Here is a 20,095-nt window from a genome sequence, read left to right as displayed (position 1 = left end):
TCTTGCAGCAAATAACCCGAATAACTAAATTCAAAGTGATCCCTCATGAGAGAGGTAAGACAGCTCAGAAGATACATGGTAATACAGGATAAATATGTTGTTTTAGTGATACCTTGGCAGAGCATCACACTGTGGCCACGTGGGTGGGAAGAGAGAAACCTTGCCACCTCTAAGTGTTTGGACAATGTTGCAGTGTACTTTAAAATATATATTTTTTTCCTTTTCTGCCTTTTGCTGCCTTGACTGGCAGAATACCTCCTGCTCCTCCTGTGGGTATAGCCTGCAAGTAGCGGATGAAAGACCTTCTAGAGAATAAAATTGAGGGGTAATAGAGGATAGAGAGCAGCATGTCCAGGCTTCGTATGTTGTCTGTATGCCTAGTAGATCTTCCCTAATAGAAGATATTTCTTCTCCACTATCCTTTTGTTAGTGGGGCATAAACCTACAAGCAAAAAAAAAATTAAGTGAATATTAATGAAATATGTCATTAATTATAGCCAGAGCATGCTCTCGGGGAACAGAGTTGCATTTTCAGTGGATTTAAATGTAACTTTGCTTTATGCAATCCTGTTAAACGCTGTTGCAGTATGTCATTAAGAAAGCTCACTATATTTGCTATATAAAGATTATGACTTTGAGGGAGGGGTTTAAAGTTCTAGTGGCAGTTGCTATCTTTCTTGTGGTCGCAACAGCAAACTGTTAAATGTGGAGAAGAGGGGGGAAGCTGTGAGTAAGCCAGATTTTCCGTCTGCCTGGAAACACAGCCTTTAATGCTATTAAGCCAAACCAGAGGAAAGTCTGTGAGCTTTTTTTCAGGAAGCAAAATTCTGCAGCAAGGTGACATGTTCAAACAGTGGGAAACGCTTGGGTTTTTTTTTCCTGAGTATAGGTCTTTTATATCTTCTATGTAGATAAACATGAGTGTGTGTATATAAAATAAGAGAAGGAATAATTTCAAAGTGAAGGACTGGCTTCAGATAAATCAAAATGCTCTGTTCCCCACAAAATCTGAGATTTTTTTTGATTTTGCTGGGAATAGTAACTAAAATGGAAACAGAAGTTTGTGGTTTTTTGTTTTTGTTTTTGTAATTGAGTCAAAACCCCATACCCAACGACTACCAGTGCCTCTGCCTCCCAGTGTTGTAGTCCGTGTTCCTTATTACTGGAGCTGCTTGGCATTTTCAGCCTGAAGATTTTGCCCTTAGAGCTGTGTTGTCAGTTATTTTTGCTGTTATGAACCTCAGTCTGTCCCTTTGGTCTGCTCATTTTTGCTAGCGAAAGTCTAAGCTTGGTGTAAGGAAATGCAGATCTGCCTTTGATTGAAGCGTTGGTGCACTGGAGTGTTGCCTGGAGGGTTGATGTCCAGATGCTGTTCCACAGTGTATTTTATTCACACCAAGGAGCTCTCGCTTCAACAAGTCATTTGCTGACCTCAATTAAAGCAGTGGCCGCAGACTGATAGATCTAATTGGACACAAGGCACCTGGTGTATCAGTAGTTAGAAAAATAAGAAACGTTATGACTAATTATTGTACAACTGGCTTGAAACCACTGTATAATGATGGTACATTTGCCATCAGATTAGGTCATGAAGCAGCTTTACTGCAGCCTGGAAATTTAGGATCAAAAATAGTCCTCTGATTAAAACTTGAGCTTTTGAAAGCTCTTCAGAGAAGAAGGATGTGCAAATGCAGATGTATGGGAGAAATTAAGCAGTCTGGATATGCACATTCTTGAATTTAAAGAGAATAATTGATTGAATCGCTGTGCGAGCTGATTTCTCACAGCCACTGTGTCGTAACAAAATTAAATGAAACATAAGAATGATCTGGGAATAAATTGCCTGAAATACAAGCCATAATTGGTCAGTGTATTAACACAGTGAATTTATTAGTTTCTGTGGATGTGCCGTTCTGCATATACCAGTGTCAGCCTGCAGTAGCAGTTGTCTTGGTTTAGATTTATTAATTTCTCACATGTTTAAAAAAAATATTTCATACACTTTGTCACACATTATCAGCAGTAAAATAATTTCTCTTTGAAATAACATTTGCTTTCTGATATCATCAGGAACCAGTCTCCTCCTCCTCCACTCTTTGCTGCAGCAGCATGATTCCATCAACCTCGGGGCATCCTGTGAGTCCTTTACATCCTGCCAGGCAGTTTTTAAACACCAGAAAAAAAAATACGAATGTTTGAACTGATGAAGAAAAAATATTAGATTCTCATTTTTCTGCTGTTGTATTGCTTTTTTTTTGTTTGCGTCAAGCAGAAAAGTGTCAGTTGTGCTGGAGTTGTGCTGTCAGGTACCTAAAGACTGAATCTGGTCAGTACTGGCCACACACTTATTTGATGTCTGTATCTGTCGAGCTTGAAGGAGTCCAGCTCAGATCCGTTTCCTGTGACTGTTTTAGATGCCTGCTAACTGGCTGACTTGAAGATGGGACCTGTAGCTGTCCCCAAGTCTTGGGGACAGACGAGAGCTATAGGAGTGGCCTCTGGGGATGAAGGAACAGCAAGTCTGTTGCTGTGATTTGAGAATTGTTTTGGGCTGATCACACTGAGGACAGCAGATTTTTTCCTCTCGCACAAAACCCAATAAAAGCTGATTCCTTTACTTGGCTGGCTGCAGGAGACCTTTTGCTGGCATGATGCAGGGATTGAGTACATGGCTGAAGTGCCGCGGCGCCTTTTGCTCACAGCGTAAACTTATTAGCCTAAATGAGGCTGGTTTAAACCAATTATGAAGACGATGTTTCAGGACGTCTACATGGGGGATAACCTTTACTTCATGTAGTTTTGTTTTGTTGTCACAATGTTCTATATGTCTCCAAAGGTTAAGTTGTCCAAGAGGACAGTTTCTCTGCACATCAAGCCTCCAGGTCCGGCCTATTCTGCATGTAAGGTACCAGAGTTTGATAAGTCTTAACAGTGTTCACTTTTTGAAACTTCATACCCATCTCAGACAAAATTCAGTATAGTGTGGGTTGGCATCTGTTTAACTGGTATCTGCTTACACCTGACCCAGCCTTGTTTTTGTATACTAAAAGAGATGCTGCCTTGAAGTAGGTGTTTGCCTGTTGCCTATGACATGGACATGATTTATGGTACCAATAAAGGGTCAGTATCATGGTGAATCCAGTTGCCACCTGCTCCCTCTGCAACAGCTCTGTTAGCCTGGATACTTACAAGGTATTTGCTCAGTCTTGGAGAGGAGCGAGGAGCAGAGAAATAAGGGAGAATACAAAAACAATTAATGAGACAAACGAGCATTGTCATGCTCAAATATGATGTACCCCAAGCTCCAAGGTTAGCAGAAGTCTCATACCTGTTGAGAAAATTGCCATGGGCTTGGCTGGGAAGCAACAGAAGTGCTCCTGGCAATGAGCATGGTCCTGGCTAGTCAAGGCAGTCAGATTCCCTTGCCTGTTTATCTGCGTTCCCAGCTTGAAAGTCTGATAGAAAGTGCTTCCGGATCAGCATAATTATCACGCAAAATTCCATTTATGTTTACAGCAGGACAGCTGTACTAATAACACATCCCCTAAAGAATTCAAATGAGCTATAAAAGAACCAAATCTCTGCTGAAAATGCTGGCAGCAGTAGTATTAATTGTGTAAGTTACAGCTGATAATTGCCTTATTTCATTTGAATGAGGCAGTCAGCTATTAATGGCTTACGTTCTGTAGTACCTAAACAGCAGACTGTGCAAAATTTGTCACTCTGGATAATGCAGTTATTAGCAATGCATCCTAATGGACATACTGTAGTGGCTAGGGAAGGGAAGAAGCGTTACAGTTAATTTCTAATGCTGGAATTCTAATTTCTAATTTGATCTCATATGTAAAAATACTTGATTGTGTGCCTTAAGGAAGAGAACTTATTTTTCTTATCTACAAATTGTTTGATGTAAGACAATGCCTGCAGTAAAAAAACAAGGTCTCTTTGTGGTTATTGAGGATTGAAATGAGGAGTGACTAATTAGCTGTCTTGTTCCACTTATCTCTTCTACACTGGCAATATGAATGAAAATCTTATCCTTGTTTTTGAGTGTATGAAAGACCCCACCATTCTGCGAGTGTGTTACAGAGCATGCAGAAGTGTGCAAGTGCATAGAGATATTTATATAATACAGACGTGACCTGAAAACCTGTTAGAATGAGCTATGAAGCCTAATTTTTAAAATAGCAGTAAAGTGAAGTCCAAGTCGATTATCATAGTAGGTATTGTGTCAGGTTTACTGTTAAATAAAGATCTTGTAGGTAACTAACCACATTTAAAGCCCAGCTGGTCCAAGCTGAATTACTTTTTGTGACATCCTAATTCATTTGCATTCCCAAAGCGTGTTTCATTTCAGCTGCAGTAAGTTGAGCTGCAGATAGTATCCCAGAGGAGCACGTTTCTAGCAGTCCTAACCCACATCCTTGCTCTGGCTCATTAATCTGTAAATCCTTCAAAATTTCTCTCCTCTGCTATTACATCAAAGCATCCTTGAGGAAAACATGTGAGCAGAATCCTGAAATGTGTTCCCTTAGCATGAGAAGGACTCTGTGTTTCATTAGGCAGTACTTTGAGGGTTTTTTTCTGGGGGAACAGGTGAAAGAACTGCTTGGAGATGTTCCGTAAAAATTGTCCTTGGTTCCTTGTAACCTCTTATCAACTTAATTCATTGCTAACAAGCAATTCATTGCAGAGCTTTAAAATTGCCATTGAATCAGATGACAAAGTGCCTTATTTTATGTTATCAAGAAAAATCCTCTGACTGATGGAGGAGTAGGCAGGAGTGCTACTCTGAAAAAAAGTCTTGGGCCCCTTGTCTCTAAAGGGTGCTGTTGGAAGTGCAGTGATTTTTGTGAAGAGAAAGGGAGGGGGGAGACCAGAAAAACAGAAAATCATTGTTGGCTTACATCCTTATAGGTTTTATCCTCTTGCCTGCTCACCTTAGGGAAATGGTAATGTCATTGATTTGTTCCAGGCGGATAGGCAAAGCTTTAAATATCAGATATATCCATTTCTGCACTGGTTTAGCATTTTTTTCTTCCTAAAACTGTCTAAAAAGTGCATGTGTATAAATGAATTAAACACCAACAAGAAACAAATATCAATAAAAGGGTTTCCCAGATAAAGAAGAGCTAAATAATTTTTTTGATTCGATAGTCATGGCTTTTGCCATGCAAAGGTCTGTTACTCTGCCTAAGGTTGTATTTAGCATTCCTACAGTTGTAACCACAATACTGTTCCTTCCAGACTTTGGAAATCGTTCAAACTAAATCAGGGTAAGGCACCTCAGCTTTGAGAGGACTGACCACTGCATCAGCTCAGATTCCTGTGCCAGATGTTTTTTCAGGTCTGGTGCTGGGATTTACTCCTATACTTCCAAGGCATTTGGAGATGGGTACTTCAGGCAGCCAGCTTTGGCTGCTGGGAAGATTGGGAAGTGTTGAATGGTGTCTCAAACCCTTCTAAATGCTTTGTTAGTAAAGCTTATGGCAATCCCTTTGACAGGGGAGAGTTCCATCATTAAATGTAGGGTTGCGGAAGCCATCTCTGCCTCTGCTGAACCTCGGAAGCAAAAGAGGGAGATCTGCTAACAAACTGCCCCTCCTGGGATTTTATTGTTGTTTTTAGACTTCTTGCCCCCACCTCCAATGCGTGTAGACCCCCATATGAAGTAACGTACAGGGTATATAAACTCACCATAGACAGCCTAATGTTGGTGTTAGTATTTTTGTGATGGAAAGACCTGAGTAACTCAGATCCTCCAGACTTCCTGTAAAGGTAGGGTGTGAACCTGTTCTCAGTCATCTCCATCAGAAGATGGGTTGCAACTGTATTGTTAATGGTTCCTTTATCTATTTGTTTTCTCATATGCACAGTAGATTAGATCAGGTCAAGTGCTCAAGAGACATTTGAAGTGGGTCACAGTGACATTAGGAGTAGGACAGACAACCTCTTCCCTTCTTTGTTGCATGATATGAATGCCACATCTTTTGAGTGTGCTGGGGAGAGGCTGAACATGTCTGGAATCATCACTGGGAGTTACTTGGTACAGTGATCGGTGTGCTTTAAGACAGCTGCATGCTCTTGCATCTGCCTGAGATGCTGCACATGGTTCTTCTGGCATGGCATGGCTGTACATGGAGATAGTGAGCACAGCAGTGATATGGGTGAACCAAGGCAGGAGGGCTCGCCAAGTATTTAAAAGTGAAATTTGGGTCTTATGCTGCCTTCTAATGACACTGATCTTAAAGCAGGCCTCTAAATTGTTGGCCAGATTTGTCACTGTAAGATGCATTTTATTGCTCTGATAATAAAAACTATCAGTAGACCCAGTCTTGCAGAGTGCTCTGGCAGCTTTCTTTACTGCTGGTGTGTTGATGAATCTGCTTTTAGAATAGAAAAGAATAAAATATTTAAATTGCAAGAGACCTGTAAGGATTGTCTCGTCCAACTGCCTGACCGCTTCAGGCCTGACCAAAAGTTAGGGCATGTTATTAAGTGCATTGTTCAAATTTCTTGGAGGATTTTTTTTTTTCCCCAAACTGACTGAAAACTGACATCTCGGTACTGGGTATTTGCTGGCCAGTCAACTAGTTGGCACCTAGAAAAAGTTTGTCCTCTTATAATTAAGTAATTATTAAGTACAGGAGACTGTTCAGGTTACCAGAATAAACTAATGCTTATTTCTGCACATCTGACTATTTAGCACTTTGACAGTATTTGGGCAAAATAAGAATATAAATGGCCACAAATTTGGAACCTCTGAGGGTTTCATATCCAACTCTTGCTTGGGTGGCAGAACCCTGAGTGAACAGGTGGGGATGGTGCCCTTGGAAGAGGCATTTTGCAGTAGAAAGTAGGGGAGATGCTTTCTGAGCCTCCAGCCTTTGCTGATTGTGCTGTATGCTCTTGGGGAAGTATTGATCCTGGGAAAGGCAGCTCCTCAGCCTGCAGATGCAGACTGTGTTTGCCAAGTCGATGAAAAGTTAATTATGGTGCTGCTGGGTACTGTCTGTTGTGAAAACAGGCGAGGAGGCTTCTTGGCAACGTTCTCTAATTATTGGGCGCTACTGTACCACCATACCTTAACAGTGAGCAAATGATACAGCTACACAACCGAATGTCACCAGTATTATGAGGATCCCCATAATACTTGCTTACTGGGAGTAGGAAGAAGTGAGGATTCCTTGCAGAGATCTGATCTCTTAAATGTCACCCTCTAAACCATGATTAATCTTTGTATGTATACCTGTGAAAAGCTATACCATCGTGTTCAGTTTGTAGCTGATCTTTCACAGATCATATGAACTAAATGTTCTGAATGGAGTAAACTGGTTTCTGAAAACATCTACATTTTTAATAGAGATCTGTGCTAGAAGAGAGCAACCTCACGCTGGGAATGTGCCAATTACGGTATGCCATGCTGAGCAGGGGACCTCAGCAGAGAGAGAGAGAAGAAAATGATCTAATCCTCCACTACCACGTATCAAACCTGTAGCCTGGTAGCAAGAAGATGCTGTGCCCAGTCACAGTGACAGGGATGGAGGGAGAGGAGGTGGTTTGCTTTTCCCAGAGCAATTATGCTACTTGCTCCAAGGTACATACCTGGCAAGAAAAGCGGGGAGGTACCAAGCTCTCTCTTGCAAGCTACAGGTTCGCAGGCTTGTAGGCATATTGAAGCAGTTCTACTGGACAGTAAGGATCTTCCTTTACCCTAATAATGGGTCTTGTACTGCTTTTTAAATGTCTCCATTATTGCAGATGTGTTCTTAAGTAAAGCATAAGCAAATGCAGTCTTTTATGTAAATATGCTTTTCTGTACTCAGATGTCTTTGGCATTAGAACTGACTGTGTGTGAATAGCAAACAATAAGGCATTAATTCCTGTGGAAGTAATAATATTTAAAATTATGGCACTGGACTGTCTTGCATTGTCAGAGATATCACAAATATCCAAAAGTATTGGATATCCAAGCTATCCAATATTTTACTTCTCTGTGCCATATGAATTGTCTTGGGCTTCAGCAATGCATGGCCAGGGAAAGGAAAGCATTGACTCCTGGATATGTAATAGGATGGTGGGAAAAGCACCTGATCCCAAGGGAGTTTGTAGCAAAGGTACTGAGAAGTAAGTCCAAACTATGCACCGGTAAACACTCTGTGCATCTGGTCATAAGACAGGCATACGGAGTTGGGCTGCAGGAAACCTAAGAAATACCGTGAATGAAATAAAGGAAAACAAACAGGAAAAGGTAGCAGTTTTAATTGCATAGTTATGTATGCAGGCTAGAATTAGTCTTTTTTTTTTTTTCAAATGACTCAGTCATGCACATACGTTTCCATGTGTTATGGTGTCTACTGCAGATAGCCTCGTCTTGCAAGTGAGTTTCTTAGTTAATTCCAGAACTTTGGTTGCTCTGAAATACAACATTATGAGATTTGATACTTTAAAAACCGTTCTTGCAGTGTGGCTTACTCAAGTAGTGTCCTCGGTATAAGTGTTGATTTTTCATTTCTTTTCTTGGGAATAGGTGTCCTTAGGATGTGACTTTTAAGGAGCAATGTTGCTTGTGGGCAGACCTAAATATTCATCTTTTTACAAGGCACAGAGTTTCTTAAGCAGAAGTGACACATGAAGAATCTGTTAAATTAGTGTTGGCCAGACAAAGGTGTGGTGTGGGTTTTACTGTAGAAAAAGGCTGTAAAGATGGAGAATTTGTATGTTCTTTACACTGCTATTGTATCTGCTTTGGCAAGCATCTGTGTTTTCATAAGTACAGATGAGTAATCTTGTTTGCTCCTTTGTTCCCGTTGAGTGTCTGTAATTAAGCTGGTGCCCATTGATGTCCTACCCTGATAATATGTTAGGTTATGAGGTGATGGCTGTTCCAAAAAATATAGCTGTGGCAATGTTTAGGCATATTCGAAGTAAATCACTGCGCACAAGCCTTCTGAAAGCTGTCACGTTGCTGCAGAGGCAGTAAAGTGAAGACAGTGAATCTGTAAATCAACGGTTGCAGATAATAGAGGATGTACATTTTGGGCACTTCAGGATCTGTGAGAGCTCTACTGTCTTTAAAAGAATCTCATTGAATTGCAGCTGTAGCTCCTCATTATGTCTTGGGTAGAGCCAACAGTAGGAGGATTGGATGTAGAGGCAGCTGCCTGCAGAGGGAAGGTGGTAGGTTTGAAACAAGTGGATTGGGAATCCAGCTGGAGAAGGTGAAAGTGAAAGAACCACGAGAATTAACAACGTGTGGTGATTACTATTACATTCTCTCTAGGCTCAGCCCTGTTTTTTGTCTTCACTAGAGGTTTCATATCAATGCTGAATTTTGAATGTATTTTCTCCTGGAATGCTGTCTTCTAGCAAGACTAATAATTATATCAAGTTGAATTGTGCAAGGTGCTAAAAGCCATAAAAAAAGTTCTACCATACCTTCTGGTTTTATGCATGCATGCATAACCACATACACCCTTTTGTAAATACTTTGTCAGTAAACAGCTTGATTCTCAGCAGTTCTAGTGTAAGTGCCCTGTCTCTTCACAGTGCTGTTAGTCCTGATTTTACATTTTATATAGCCAAAGTCAGATGATCCCTTCGGGCACTGGAACAGCAGAGCTGTGCTGGAGTTTTGTGGGCCATTTGAAGAATCATGTGTGTAAAGTGACATAATAATTTGTGAACAGAGCATTATGTCACATTGCCAGGCCGTGAAAGTTCAGCAGGATACTTCAGCCTTGTGATACTGATTTCCTTCATTTTTTCTTACTTCTTTCTTTTTGAAGTCTGTATTTAACATGAATATTATTTGTAGAGAAAAATCCTACCAATGGGATGGCAATGTAGGTATTTTTTATGGTGAGATGTTACATGCAGTAAGGTCAGCAGGCAGCAGTTTGAGTGCTGTGTATTTCAATGCTTCTGCCTTGGGTATTGGAAGGATGAGACTTGGAGAAGGATTTGGATGGCATATAGGTAGGGTACTCAGCGCAGGGTGGACATTTGGTTTGGGTGGAACCTGGCATGGAGTCATGTTAATGCTGTAGCTTTCCCCTCTCGCTCTTGTTTTCTGCCCGTCTTCCTGCTTCCTTCTGAATGTTTGGGGACCAAGGAGACGTTTGGCATGGTTTTATTCTCCTAGTTCTTGCTAGCCTAAGGTATGAAGGCCCCTCTTCTTGCAATATGTATTTCAAGAGGAGCAGGTTGTTGGGGGTCCTGCTAGCTCAAGATTTCTGTGCTTTCATTGTCAGCCCACTGTGGAAGACTGCACGTGTTTGCATCCTGCCTGCACGCTGTCTGACAGCTAAATGGAGGTCTCTTGGTATATTCTCTGTGTGTTTGGGTTGGGCTGCTGAATTAGCAAAATAACCCATTTTCCACGTGCACCTGATGCTTTCAACTCCCGTTGTGGGCTTCCAGTATGCTGCGCAGCCTGGAAGTCCTAAATGGAGTTTGATGTTCTTTGCAGAGAATGGCTCTGCTGCATAATTATGATAGCACACAATTAAATACTGCTTTATGTCAGTTTGGGTAGCTGCTGAAAACTCTATTTCCCTTAATAATTTTTAATAGTCTCAGGGTTTGTTTTTCCTGTGTTTGTCTTCCTGTGATATTGGCAAAAGATAGGAAGAAAATGAGCTGGGACATAGGAATCCCAGTAAAAACTTCAGAGGGAGGGTGAGAGGTGACTCATTAGCAGGTCTTTCATCTGGGATCATGCTGGGTCGTGGAGTCAGGGGTCAGGAAGTGAATGGGGATTCGTACACAGCTGATGTCTTGTGTAATAATTCAGAAGACTGTATTAATTGACGGCAGCTTAGCCTGGGAGTTTGAGCAGAGGTGTTCAGCTGGCCGGCTGGCAGGGAATTGGAGAGAAAATATAAAATTTATATATTATCTATTACAAGTAATAATATAATACTGTATATTACATTTATTTGTGATATGTATGTTTGCTTTAAATCTTTCTGTTTCCATTCTATCATCCAGAAGCCTGATCTTAGATCTTGTTGATTAATCTCCTTGTTTCCCTTTTAGTGTTGAAGCCAGTTTGGTGCTGGAGGGAACGATGTGAAGTACAGTGACAAAATAGTGCTAGGGTGTGCGGTTCCTGTAGGGTAAAGATGATACTCTGCGTGGTTTGACCCATGGAAGCTGCACATCAAGAGCATGTTTGGTAACTCCCCAGAGAGCATTTGCTAAGAAATAGGTTGGGTTTCGGGCATCAGTAGGTTGGCTTTTAGACCAGAGCTCCTCGTGAAGTCCAGAGGAGTCCTTTCAAAAGGGTCTAGGACAACTCTTTGCAGGAACCGCTCTATACGGGGACAACTCTGTGCGGGGCGCCTCTACGCCTGGCCCTAACCTTAAGCCCAATCCTGCGCTTAACTCTAATGTGGTTCCCATAGAGACTTGTCCCTCGGAGAGCTGGCCATGGATAGTCATGTTTTCCAATTCAGAAGGGTGGCAAGATGGCAGGGGGAGACCCTCCACTTACACTTACAGGCTCTGAGGTATCTGTACAGGTATCCTGGTTTCATTCCCCATCACTGCAAGTTTTATAATGACTTTCTTTCCGCTCCCTTTGTGTACATATCTAGGATAGGATAGGATAGGATACATCTTTTCTGATGAGAGCACAGTGGAAACAAAGAAATCAGTGTTTTCCAAGGGCCGAGGAGTCTTGTGCTTTTCTGATGTTCCCAGGCCACAATATTAGAAATGTGGTTGTCACCACAAAGGTGATAGCCCTGGCATTTTTCCCTCTTGTTCATGCATGTTCATTTTACGTGGCCACCTGAAGGGAGAAGGTGACCCAATGGACAAGTGATTTACCAATGGTCTTCACCTGCTGAAAGGTCTTTGCTCTTCCAGGTTGTCCCGTCAGTGTTAACACAGTCAAAAGATGTTCAAATGGTTAGCACTCCCGTGTCCCATCATTCAGTTATCCCAGACAAAATGGAGGCTTATCCTGAGGGATCCTTTTGTTCTGGGTGGCCCCCACGCTACTGGCTTCAGCTGTTGTAGGTTTGTAATCTTAACAGAAGCAGGGGGATTTACCCACTACTTTCACAAAAATTAGGCACATGTAAAATGCAGCTTCTTACTAGTTTTGTACTTGTGCTAGAAAGTCATTACACATGGATTTATTTTTTCTTATCTCTTGGATTATCATCAGCTTCCTTCCTTCCTTCCTGGATTAATTTATCCAGTGTTCTGATTGCAGCTCTGGGTTTTTGGTTTTTTTTTATCACCTCCTGTCTATGGGGCTTAAGGTTTTGTATATTTAACATAGTTGAGCTGAATATTTTGCAGCATTTGACAGTGGAGGTAATTTTCCACGGACTGATGGGTTGGTTACAGTGAATCTTTTTGCAGTCTACTCACTTTGGGTATTTGCTCTTTTGATTATGGACCTGCTTTATTTTATTTCTCCTTGTATGTTATTTCCTTTTTGCAGCTGAGCCACATATTAGTGTGACTTAAGAGAAGGGAAATGGTGACAAAATTTTAGGTTTTGAGAAACTTCCACAGAGACAGCTGGTCAAAGATAAATCCGGTATACAAACAGGGTAATGAATATCTTAGGAAACAGTCATTTAAAATACCAAGGCATCAAATATCTCTTTAGTCTTTTTCCTTGGACTGGGATTGGAGTTTGATTGTAGAATGTTGGTTATTTCTGGGCTCGTGTAACAATTGCGCAGGAAAGAGGGAGGAAACAAAAAAAAATGTTTTCGGTAGGGGTTTAAGGGAAAGTGGTATTTTATGGTTTTAAAACAAAAAAACCCACCCATGAGTTGCATGAGACAGCAACCAACAATGTCCTGCAGGCACTGATCATTAGAACAAGGAGGTCATCATCTTTCCAGAGCTCAAATGTTTTCTTCTGTGTGCAGGGAGAGAGAAATGAGCTTGCTGTACCTAGGATGTGGTAGTTAGACTTGGAGGAATGTTTTTAAAGCTTTCCATGAACAAAGAGAAATTAACGTTTTTATGGAAACATCTTTAATTTTTAATTTTGTTATTAAGGTCGGTTTTATTTTAGTGTGTGTTAGCTGGCTGACATTATTCTTTACAAGTTTTAAAGCATTTCATATTGAAAATGCATCTGCCTAAAGACTTATCCCAAAGCATGAATCCTGTATGAGTCACATAGCGCTATTTTGTTTTGGTCTACATGTAAATACTCTTCCTTAACAATTTTCCCATAATTACTATTAAAATAGGACATTTTTAAATTATAAAATTAGTATCAGCATAGCTTTACATCAGAATGGTGGTGATGTGTGATATGAAACAGTTTGGGTTATTTCAGTGCAAATGTGTACGTATTCCAGCTGCTATAGGGTGTTAATTAAGTTTTGCAAAATAGCTCTTTTCAAAGTTGTATAGACAAGCCCTGACTGCTTGCCTGAAGAAAGATGATAAATTAATTTAAATATTAAAAACCAGTTGAGGCGATAAATTTTTAATAAAGACAATGAAAAACTGGTTTTGCTTGTATTCTCTGAAGCACCCTTTCCAAAGCTTGGGTTTTCCAAATTTTTTTTTCCCTTGTTTGTGTGGCACAGGATGTGACTTGGTTCACAGCAGGCAGGTTCATTAGTTGGCATTTCTGGTATAATATCCAGCTGTGGAGAGCTTGTAAAATATTGGTATTTAGGTCATCTTAATTAGACCTCAAAATAAAGATTTAAGGTAAAGTAGAATAATTGCACATATTTCATTGCAGCTGAGCTTCTTCAGTGGAAAAAAGGGTGCAATTCTCAGGCAGTATGAACTGATTTCAGCAGAGTCACTGCAAATCCATCTTGCCAGTGGTCCTGTGATTGCACAGGGAGCTTGAGCAATTTTCAGCTGAGTTAGGTGCTACACTGGATGTCCTCGCTCTCACTACTACTGGTGCCAGCACAGAGCGAGGGATTGGGCTGTGGCAGCCTCCATTTATATCACTGCAGGCTTCTGTGTGACCTATGCTTCTTCATTGCTAGTGATTTAGGGGGTGCATCTGCTTCCTTCCTTCCTTCCTTCCTGGATCAATTTATCCAGAGTCGTGCTTATATTCACACTAGTTGAGAGGGAGATCAGGTATCGCTGTTCCTCTTCCAAGCCTGAGTGAGCAAAGAGCTTTCCCCACTTCCCTGTGCAGACTTCCTTGCCATAGTCCCCAAAATGCTCCAAAATCAATAGCAGTGAAAATCAGTGTGAAATCTTTTGTGCCAAGTCTGGTGGCAGTGATACCCATCCAGCCTGAGTTGCATTTGTGTTTAGCAAGGAAAAAACAAGAAACAGCATCCCTGGGGCTGGGTTTAGGAAGTTACCGACTAAGCAAGGGAAGCCAGAGGAATCTGAACAGCCAGCAGGCAACTGGATAACCAGCATTTAAAGCTGCCCAGGAGCTGATGAAATGCAGTTCGGAGCATCACTGCCAACTAATGCATCTGCCTTAATAACAAATGCAAACATAGGATCTTTGAACCCATCCCTGCCGAGCCACTGGCAATGAAGCGGAGGATGGTGCATAACTTAGGGCAAGGAGATACCTCGGGGAGGGTTGCTGGAATATGCATCTGGTGGTGTACAAGCACCTTACGGCATCTAACAGGCACCTGGGGAAATTACGGTGGAACTAGTTTGATAAATTTAGACAAGGTGGTGCTGGTGTTTATCTCTCTTTGACTAGCAACATGCAAAATATGCTTTTGGTGTTGTAACAGCACAGGATGGGAGGGTGCCATCATTTAATTGTGTTATTAAGCTAATAACATATAAAGAGATATTAAAAAGCAACAGCTGTCATCTAGTACATCAGTGGTGCTGCTAATTGTAACTTCCAGCTTTTGTTTATGGACTAAGGTAACTGAAAATGGAGGGGGAGCTCCTCCTGATCTGAATTTCTCCCTATAAGAGCATCTCTGCTCTGTGGATGGAGCTGAGGGAGCACCTGTAGGTGCAGGAGACGGATGTTCAGTCTCCTTTCCCTTGTCTGTGCCAGCAGGTTCAGCACACTTTGAAATGCAGACTTTATTTTTTCTTAGCATTTTGAAAGTGTATCCTATCTTACGCCAGATCTTCTAAAATTCTAGTTTAGACAAAGCCTGAGGGGATTTAGGTTTGCATATTTTCCTAAGAGGATTACACTTCCAACTTAGTTGCTCTATAAATTGTTTGAGGATTTTTTTATGGTTTTCTCAGTACACAAAAAGCTGCATAGACATTAAAACTGTCCTGAAATGTGTTGTCTGGGTGTTAGTGATAGAAATCTGGCATTTGAACTGGTAGTAAACTAAATCACTGAACCTCAGGGTTATTTTGAACTGAAAAACATTTCAGTAATCAGATTTGCAGCACAGCTGTAAGAACAGTTGTAGCAGCACAACTGGAGGGGCTAGCAAATTGCAAGAAGGATTAGAAACTGCTTACACACTGGCAGCAGAGAAAACCATTGATGGTGAAAATACAGTCCAGGAATAAATCAATGAGCACCCTTCCAAGCCCGGGAGTGCTCATAACACATTGGGGTTGTGGAAACTCTTTACTTGCAGGTCAGGGGAGTAAGGAGTCTTGATGGGAAGGATATGAAGGTAACTGGGGAAAAATAGTGGTGGTCTACAAGGACTTTTGATCATTTAAGTTTATACTCTGAATCACTGACAAGGTACTGTAGAGCTCACGGTACCTTGGTGCCTAGGAGTGATGGGTGCTGCAGCACAGTGCCTTCAATCTGCAGGCTGTCACAGCTGCTTAACACCAACAGTGTCATTTTCCTGATTGCCAGCTTAGTTTTTCATTATGTGCCTGTGGATGGGCTGTATCTTATACATTTTACGGTGTTTTTTGGAGGATTGGATGCAGCTCCTCATTTTGTGCTGCTGTTGGGGTGTTTGGAGGTTGTGCAGCAGCAATTGCTGCTAAAACCAAGCCTATACTAGGGCTTCTTCCCTGCTGGCTGTAACAGCCAGAAAAATTGAAATGCTAAGATTTTCTTACTTCATTTCAGTGAAGGTGGAGGAGGGATCTGACTCAACTGTAGAAAACTGGCTTAAAACTCATCTTTGCTGCTCAGTGGGATGGTCAGAGCTCCTCTTTAAACTGCTGGTTTGTGCCCAGTGCTGCCAGCTCTGTCATCTTTCATCTCTCCAGTCACTCCTTACAGGAGCGATGAGGTGGATGTCACTGAGAAACAAGGGGCATTTATTTGTTAAAAAGGGCAAGGAGCAAAGAGAAGTGTATCCTGTGGCAGCGTGAATGACAGACACACTCTGTAGGTCTACATCTGCGTTATTTTGTCAGAGAACTATACTTGTAGCATCACCACAGCGAATGTGTGACTGGTGTTGGGTAGGTGTTAAATCCTTGAAGGAAGGAAAACCTGAAAGCATAAACTGAGGAGGTTTGGCTGTTGGGAAGTTGTAGCTTCTGTTTTGCTATAGAACCTTGTATAGAGTAGGTTTGTATCTGGCTGGGATCAAATTGATTTTGTAAAATAAGCAGAGCAGAATATTAATATCCGAAGGTACAGCTTGGCTAATGAAGAGCAGTTTGTTAGCTTTACTGAATAGTAACTCTGAGGAGTTTCTTATTTCCAGTAACCCATGGTGATCTTTTGTGTTCTGTTTTCTCTACAGACGTCGCCTGATCTCTCAGCGATCTTCTCTAGAGACTCTGGAGGACATCGAGGAAAATGCTCCACTGAGGAGGTTATTTGATTTACTTTCTCTCTAGTTCTTTGTCCGTAGGGCACTTGCATGGATAGACTTGCTGTCCCTGTGCATGTTGGAAAGTAGCTGGGTATTCACGTTAAGGTGTTCTTTGTAGTGGGTAAAGATACTGAAACCTCATGCACCCTGCAAGGTGGTAGGTGACATGAATTACATGTTCCCTGGCTTTAGGTTATTAATAGAAAGTCAGTATTTAAATAAAATGTTTGGAAATAAAAAGTCGGATTTGATTAGTAAAGAAGTTTAGTTGTCACAACAGTAATGACTAGCCTCTAACGTAGTATCTTTAAAAAGTAAATACAGCTGCTTTAATAAAGTAAGCTTTTGAAGGCTAGTATTTTTAGCATTCCTATTTTTTATGGCTTTTTATTATTTATCTCAGCACACACAACCTTATTTTGGTAACCAACTTTACTGTCTTTCTGTGTTGGCTGAAAGGTTTGTGACTGCTACCCCACTAATAAATCTGCCCATCCTTGTTATATCAGCAGCTTCAGTGCAGTTTTATTTCTGCATCAGGGAGGCCGTAGCTTCTCTGGGGACTGCGGTAATTAGGCACTAGGCAGTCCTCTGGGGAGATGGAAAATGGAGCAACTGCTTAATAGTTCAGAAATGGGTTGATCAGTAATCTGACCAGTACCTGGTATGCATCCAGGTCAGCTGTTCAGCAAGGCAGCAGCTTAATTTTGAATGTCACTTTATCTTGGGACCTGTAATTCAGCTGGTTTATATTGATGTTTAGCATATAGCCTTGTTTATCCACATGCAGATTGGCTTCTCTCCCCACCTCAAAGCAAAGACTTAATAGCAGAGGCTGTACCAACTGGCCTAATTACCAAGGCTTGATTATTTTTACCAAGTTTACTGTTGAATGCTTACCAGCGTGTTATGAAGCATGCTCATAAATGATTCAAATATGTATAATTGACAAAAGGTAAAAACAAAGTATGGTTTGCGAGGCAGTAATTTCACTTGCTAATTTGCAGAATTGCTGGTAGAACCTCTCTCTTGGTGATATTTTCACATGAAGAAGCTAGTAAGGCTAATTGCAACCAGATGGAGAGGGAATCTTAAGGATTTTACTAACAAGAGGGAGGCAGAATGGCAAAATGATGAGGTCCGACCTTCCAGCATGTGACCCTGCAGGGTGGTGGCTTTTGGGTATAACAGTGGGGACAGGACTGGCAGTTCCTGGTGGCTTGAGATCAGTCTGTGGTTTTAGTCCAACGAAAAGACCTCTTGGTTGAGAAGCTGCTGAACCCTGCTTATGTGTAGGAGACGATGGGAAATATATGTTAGAGGGGCTCAACACAGAGAGTCTGTGCTGGTCCCATATGCTGGCAGAGAAAGCTTGTCCGGTAGCTCCGGTGGAGGATGCAGCGGCTGTGATCCAGCATCCCTGGACACGCAGTGAGCACAGGAGTTATCTCCAGTGCCTGAGCACTATGCCAAGCCTTGAAACAAAACAACGCTAAGATGAAACAGAGAAAGATTTCACATGCGTTGTGGTTTCAGCTGATTAAAAAGAGCGAGGCTGGAGGGTGGGGGAATATTGCTGTTTGTCTCATCTCTCCACCCTCTGGCAATTTCTTTCTCTAACTGCAATTTTAAAAGTGCGTTCAGATGTAAAATAGATTTAAGGATTAATGTTTTGAAGAAAGAGGTTCCCCCCCCCCCCCCCAAGGTAATTTGTTTTATGTTGGTTTGTTTGCTGTCAGGAATGTGAAAAGTAATATTTAGAATTAATAGGAATTATCCGTACAAAGAAGAAATTTTAAATCTTTCTAAAATTAAAGCAAGAAAGAACTTTCCTCAGTAGCTCCTTTATCAATAGCTGAGTAGGATATAAAAGCATTGGTGTTGGTGTGAGGGGGGAAATCGCATATTTACCAAGTTTTGGTTTAGTTTATTTTTTTTTTCTTCAGAAAGCTTGGGCTAAGCTGTCACAGCAGATTACAGGAAGTTTTATTTTGCTGAGATTTTTTTCATGATGTGGTTTTTTTGCATGAAGGGAGGGGTGGTGGTACCTCTACTTATTTAAAATATTTTTTTTTATTTGAGCTGTCACATTTCCAGACTTATTGTCTTTATTGTTCTTGCTGATTCCTAACACAGGGTGAGTTGAATCATTTGTCTTGTCTTTCCTTCCTGCCTTTGTGTAGACTTTTGGCCGTACAGCAGGGAACTGAGTACTTTTATTTTTTTTTCTTTCTCCCCACACTGATTTATTTTTCAGATGTCGGACACTCTCAGGATCACCCAGACCAAAGAACTTTAAGAAGGTTCATTTTATCAAGAACATGCGGCAACATGATACCAGAAATGGCAGGTACTGTGCATCCAACGGCTGCTTCTGCAAAGGCAATTCATGGGGCGCAAGGGAAAGGGCCAGTTCAGCATCCCTATGCAAGAGCACAGTGTGCCATTTCCACTTACCACATATGTAGTAATGGCCTTTAAAATAGGCTCTAAAGGTGCAGGCTGCATTTGCACACTCCTTCCTCAAGTGAAGTACAAGTCAATGGAAATGCTAGCCCATAGATTTTTAACACCTGTGTCTCCTTGATACGAATCACCTGTGTAAAAAGAAAATCCATAGTGCTGTTGGAGTAAACTAGGCATAATCTGGTTGCATTTCTCTGAGGGTAGTGCCAGGTGCCAAGTGTGAGAAGGATGCATGGCTGAACCTTCCTAGAACAAGTTTAACAATAGCTGAATGATATTTCAACGTGTATTAGTGCATACAAAGTGCTAGTTGGTAAACACACAGCTGGAAATGGTTGGGGTAAGGTGAGGAGTGGGATCCTTGTTTTCAGAGCAGACACAGGCAGAGGGGCTCCCAGGGAATGTGTGAGGGGTGCAACTATGGCTGCAGCACCCCCTGAGCTGGGCTGTGCACTGCCCACATTGCAGCCGTAGGCACTAGTGGGACTTGTACAGCACTGGTCACCTGGGACTTCCCTTACTGCAAAGGCATGGTACCTGTTGTGGTGTTCCCATCAGCAAAATACATTCTTTATTGTAGTATCATCCAACTAAGAAGAGACACTAGCTCCTCCTTGCTTATAAAGAAGACACCTGCCCTCTCTGTTTTTTTCCCAAGATGCTTTCCCCATGTGACTCATGATTTTATTCTTGTCCTTCCAAACCTGAATAGATTTGAAAAAGGCTGCCTGAACAGGTTACGTGTGGACTAAACCATCCCACTGAGAGCTGACAGTTGCACATACCTGTTCTTGTACAGCTGCCATGGTTGAGAATCACTGTATGCTCCTGTGGAACGATTTGTGCATGTAGCCTGTGGTTTCCATCAAACACAGAACCATGTCAATGGAAATTCTGACATGACATTGAACTGCAGGTTTTATGGA

At 41.5% G+C, this 20,095-nt stretch overlaps 1 protein-coding gene across 1 annotated transcript in view; it reads left to right on the top strand.

Annotated features, from left to right (window-relative positions):
• The window catches only part of CABLES1 (Cdk5 and Abl enzyme substrate 1), a 73,518-nt gene that overhangs the window by 19,255 nt on the left and 34,168 nt on the right, over window positions 1-20,095 (top strand). The window contains exons 2-3 of the mRNA XM_054057103.1: window positions 16,632-16,703; window positions 18,961-19,053. Of these exons, the coding sequence (XP_053913078.1) occupies window positions 16,632-16,703; window positions 18,961-19,053 (165 nt within the window). The remainder of the gene's footprint in view (window positions 1-16,631; window positions 16,704-18,960; window positions 19,054-20,095) is intronic.

Source organism: Cuculus canorus, chromosome 2 (assembly GCF_017976375.1).
Source record: "Cuculus canorus isolate bCucCan1 chromosome 2, bCucCan1.pri, whole genome shotgun sequence".
Taxonomy (NCBI): Eukaryota; Metazoa; Chordata; class Aves; order Cuculiformes; family Cuculidae; genus Cuculus; species Cuculus canorus.
Note: the sequence above shows the minus strand (reverse complement) of the source record. Positions and strands in the feature narration are given on the sequence as shown.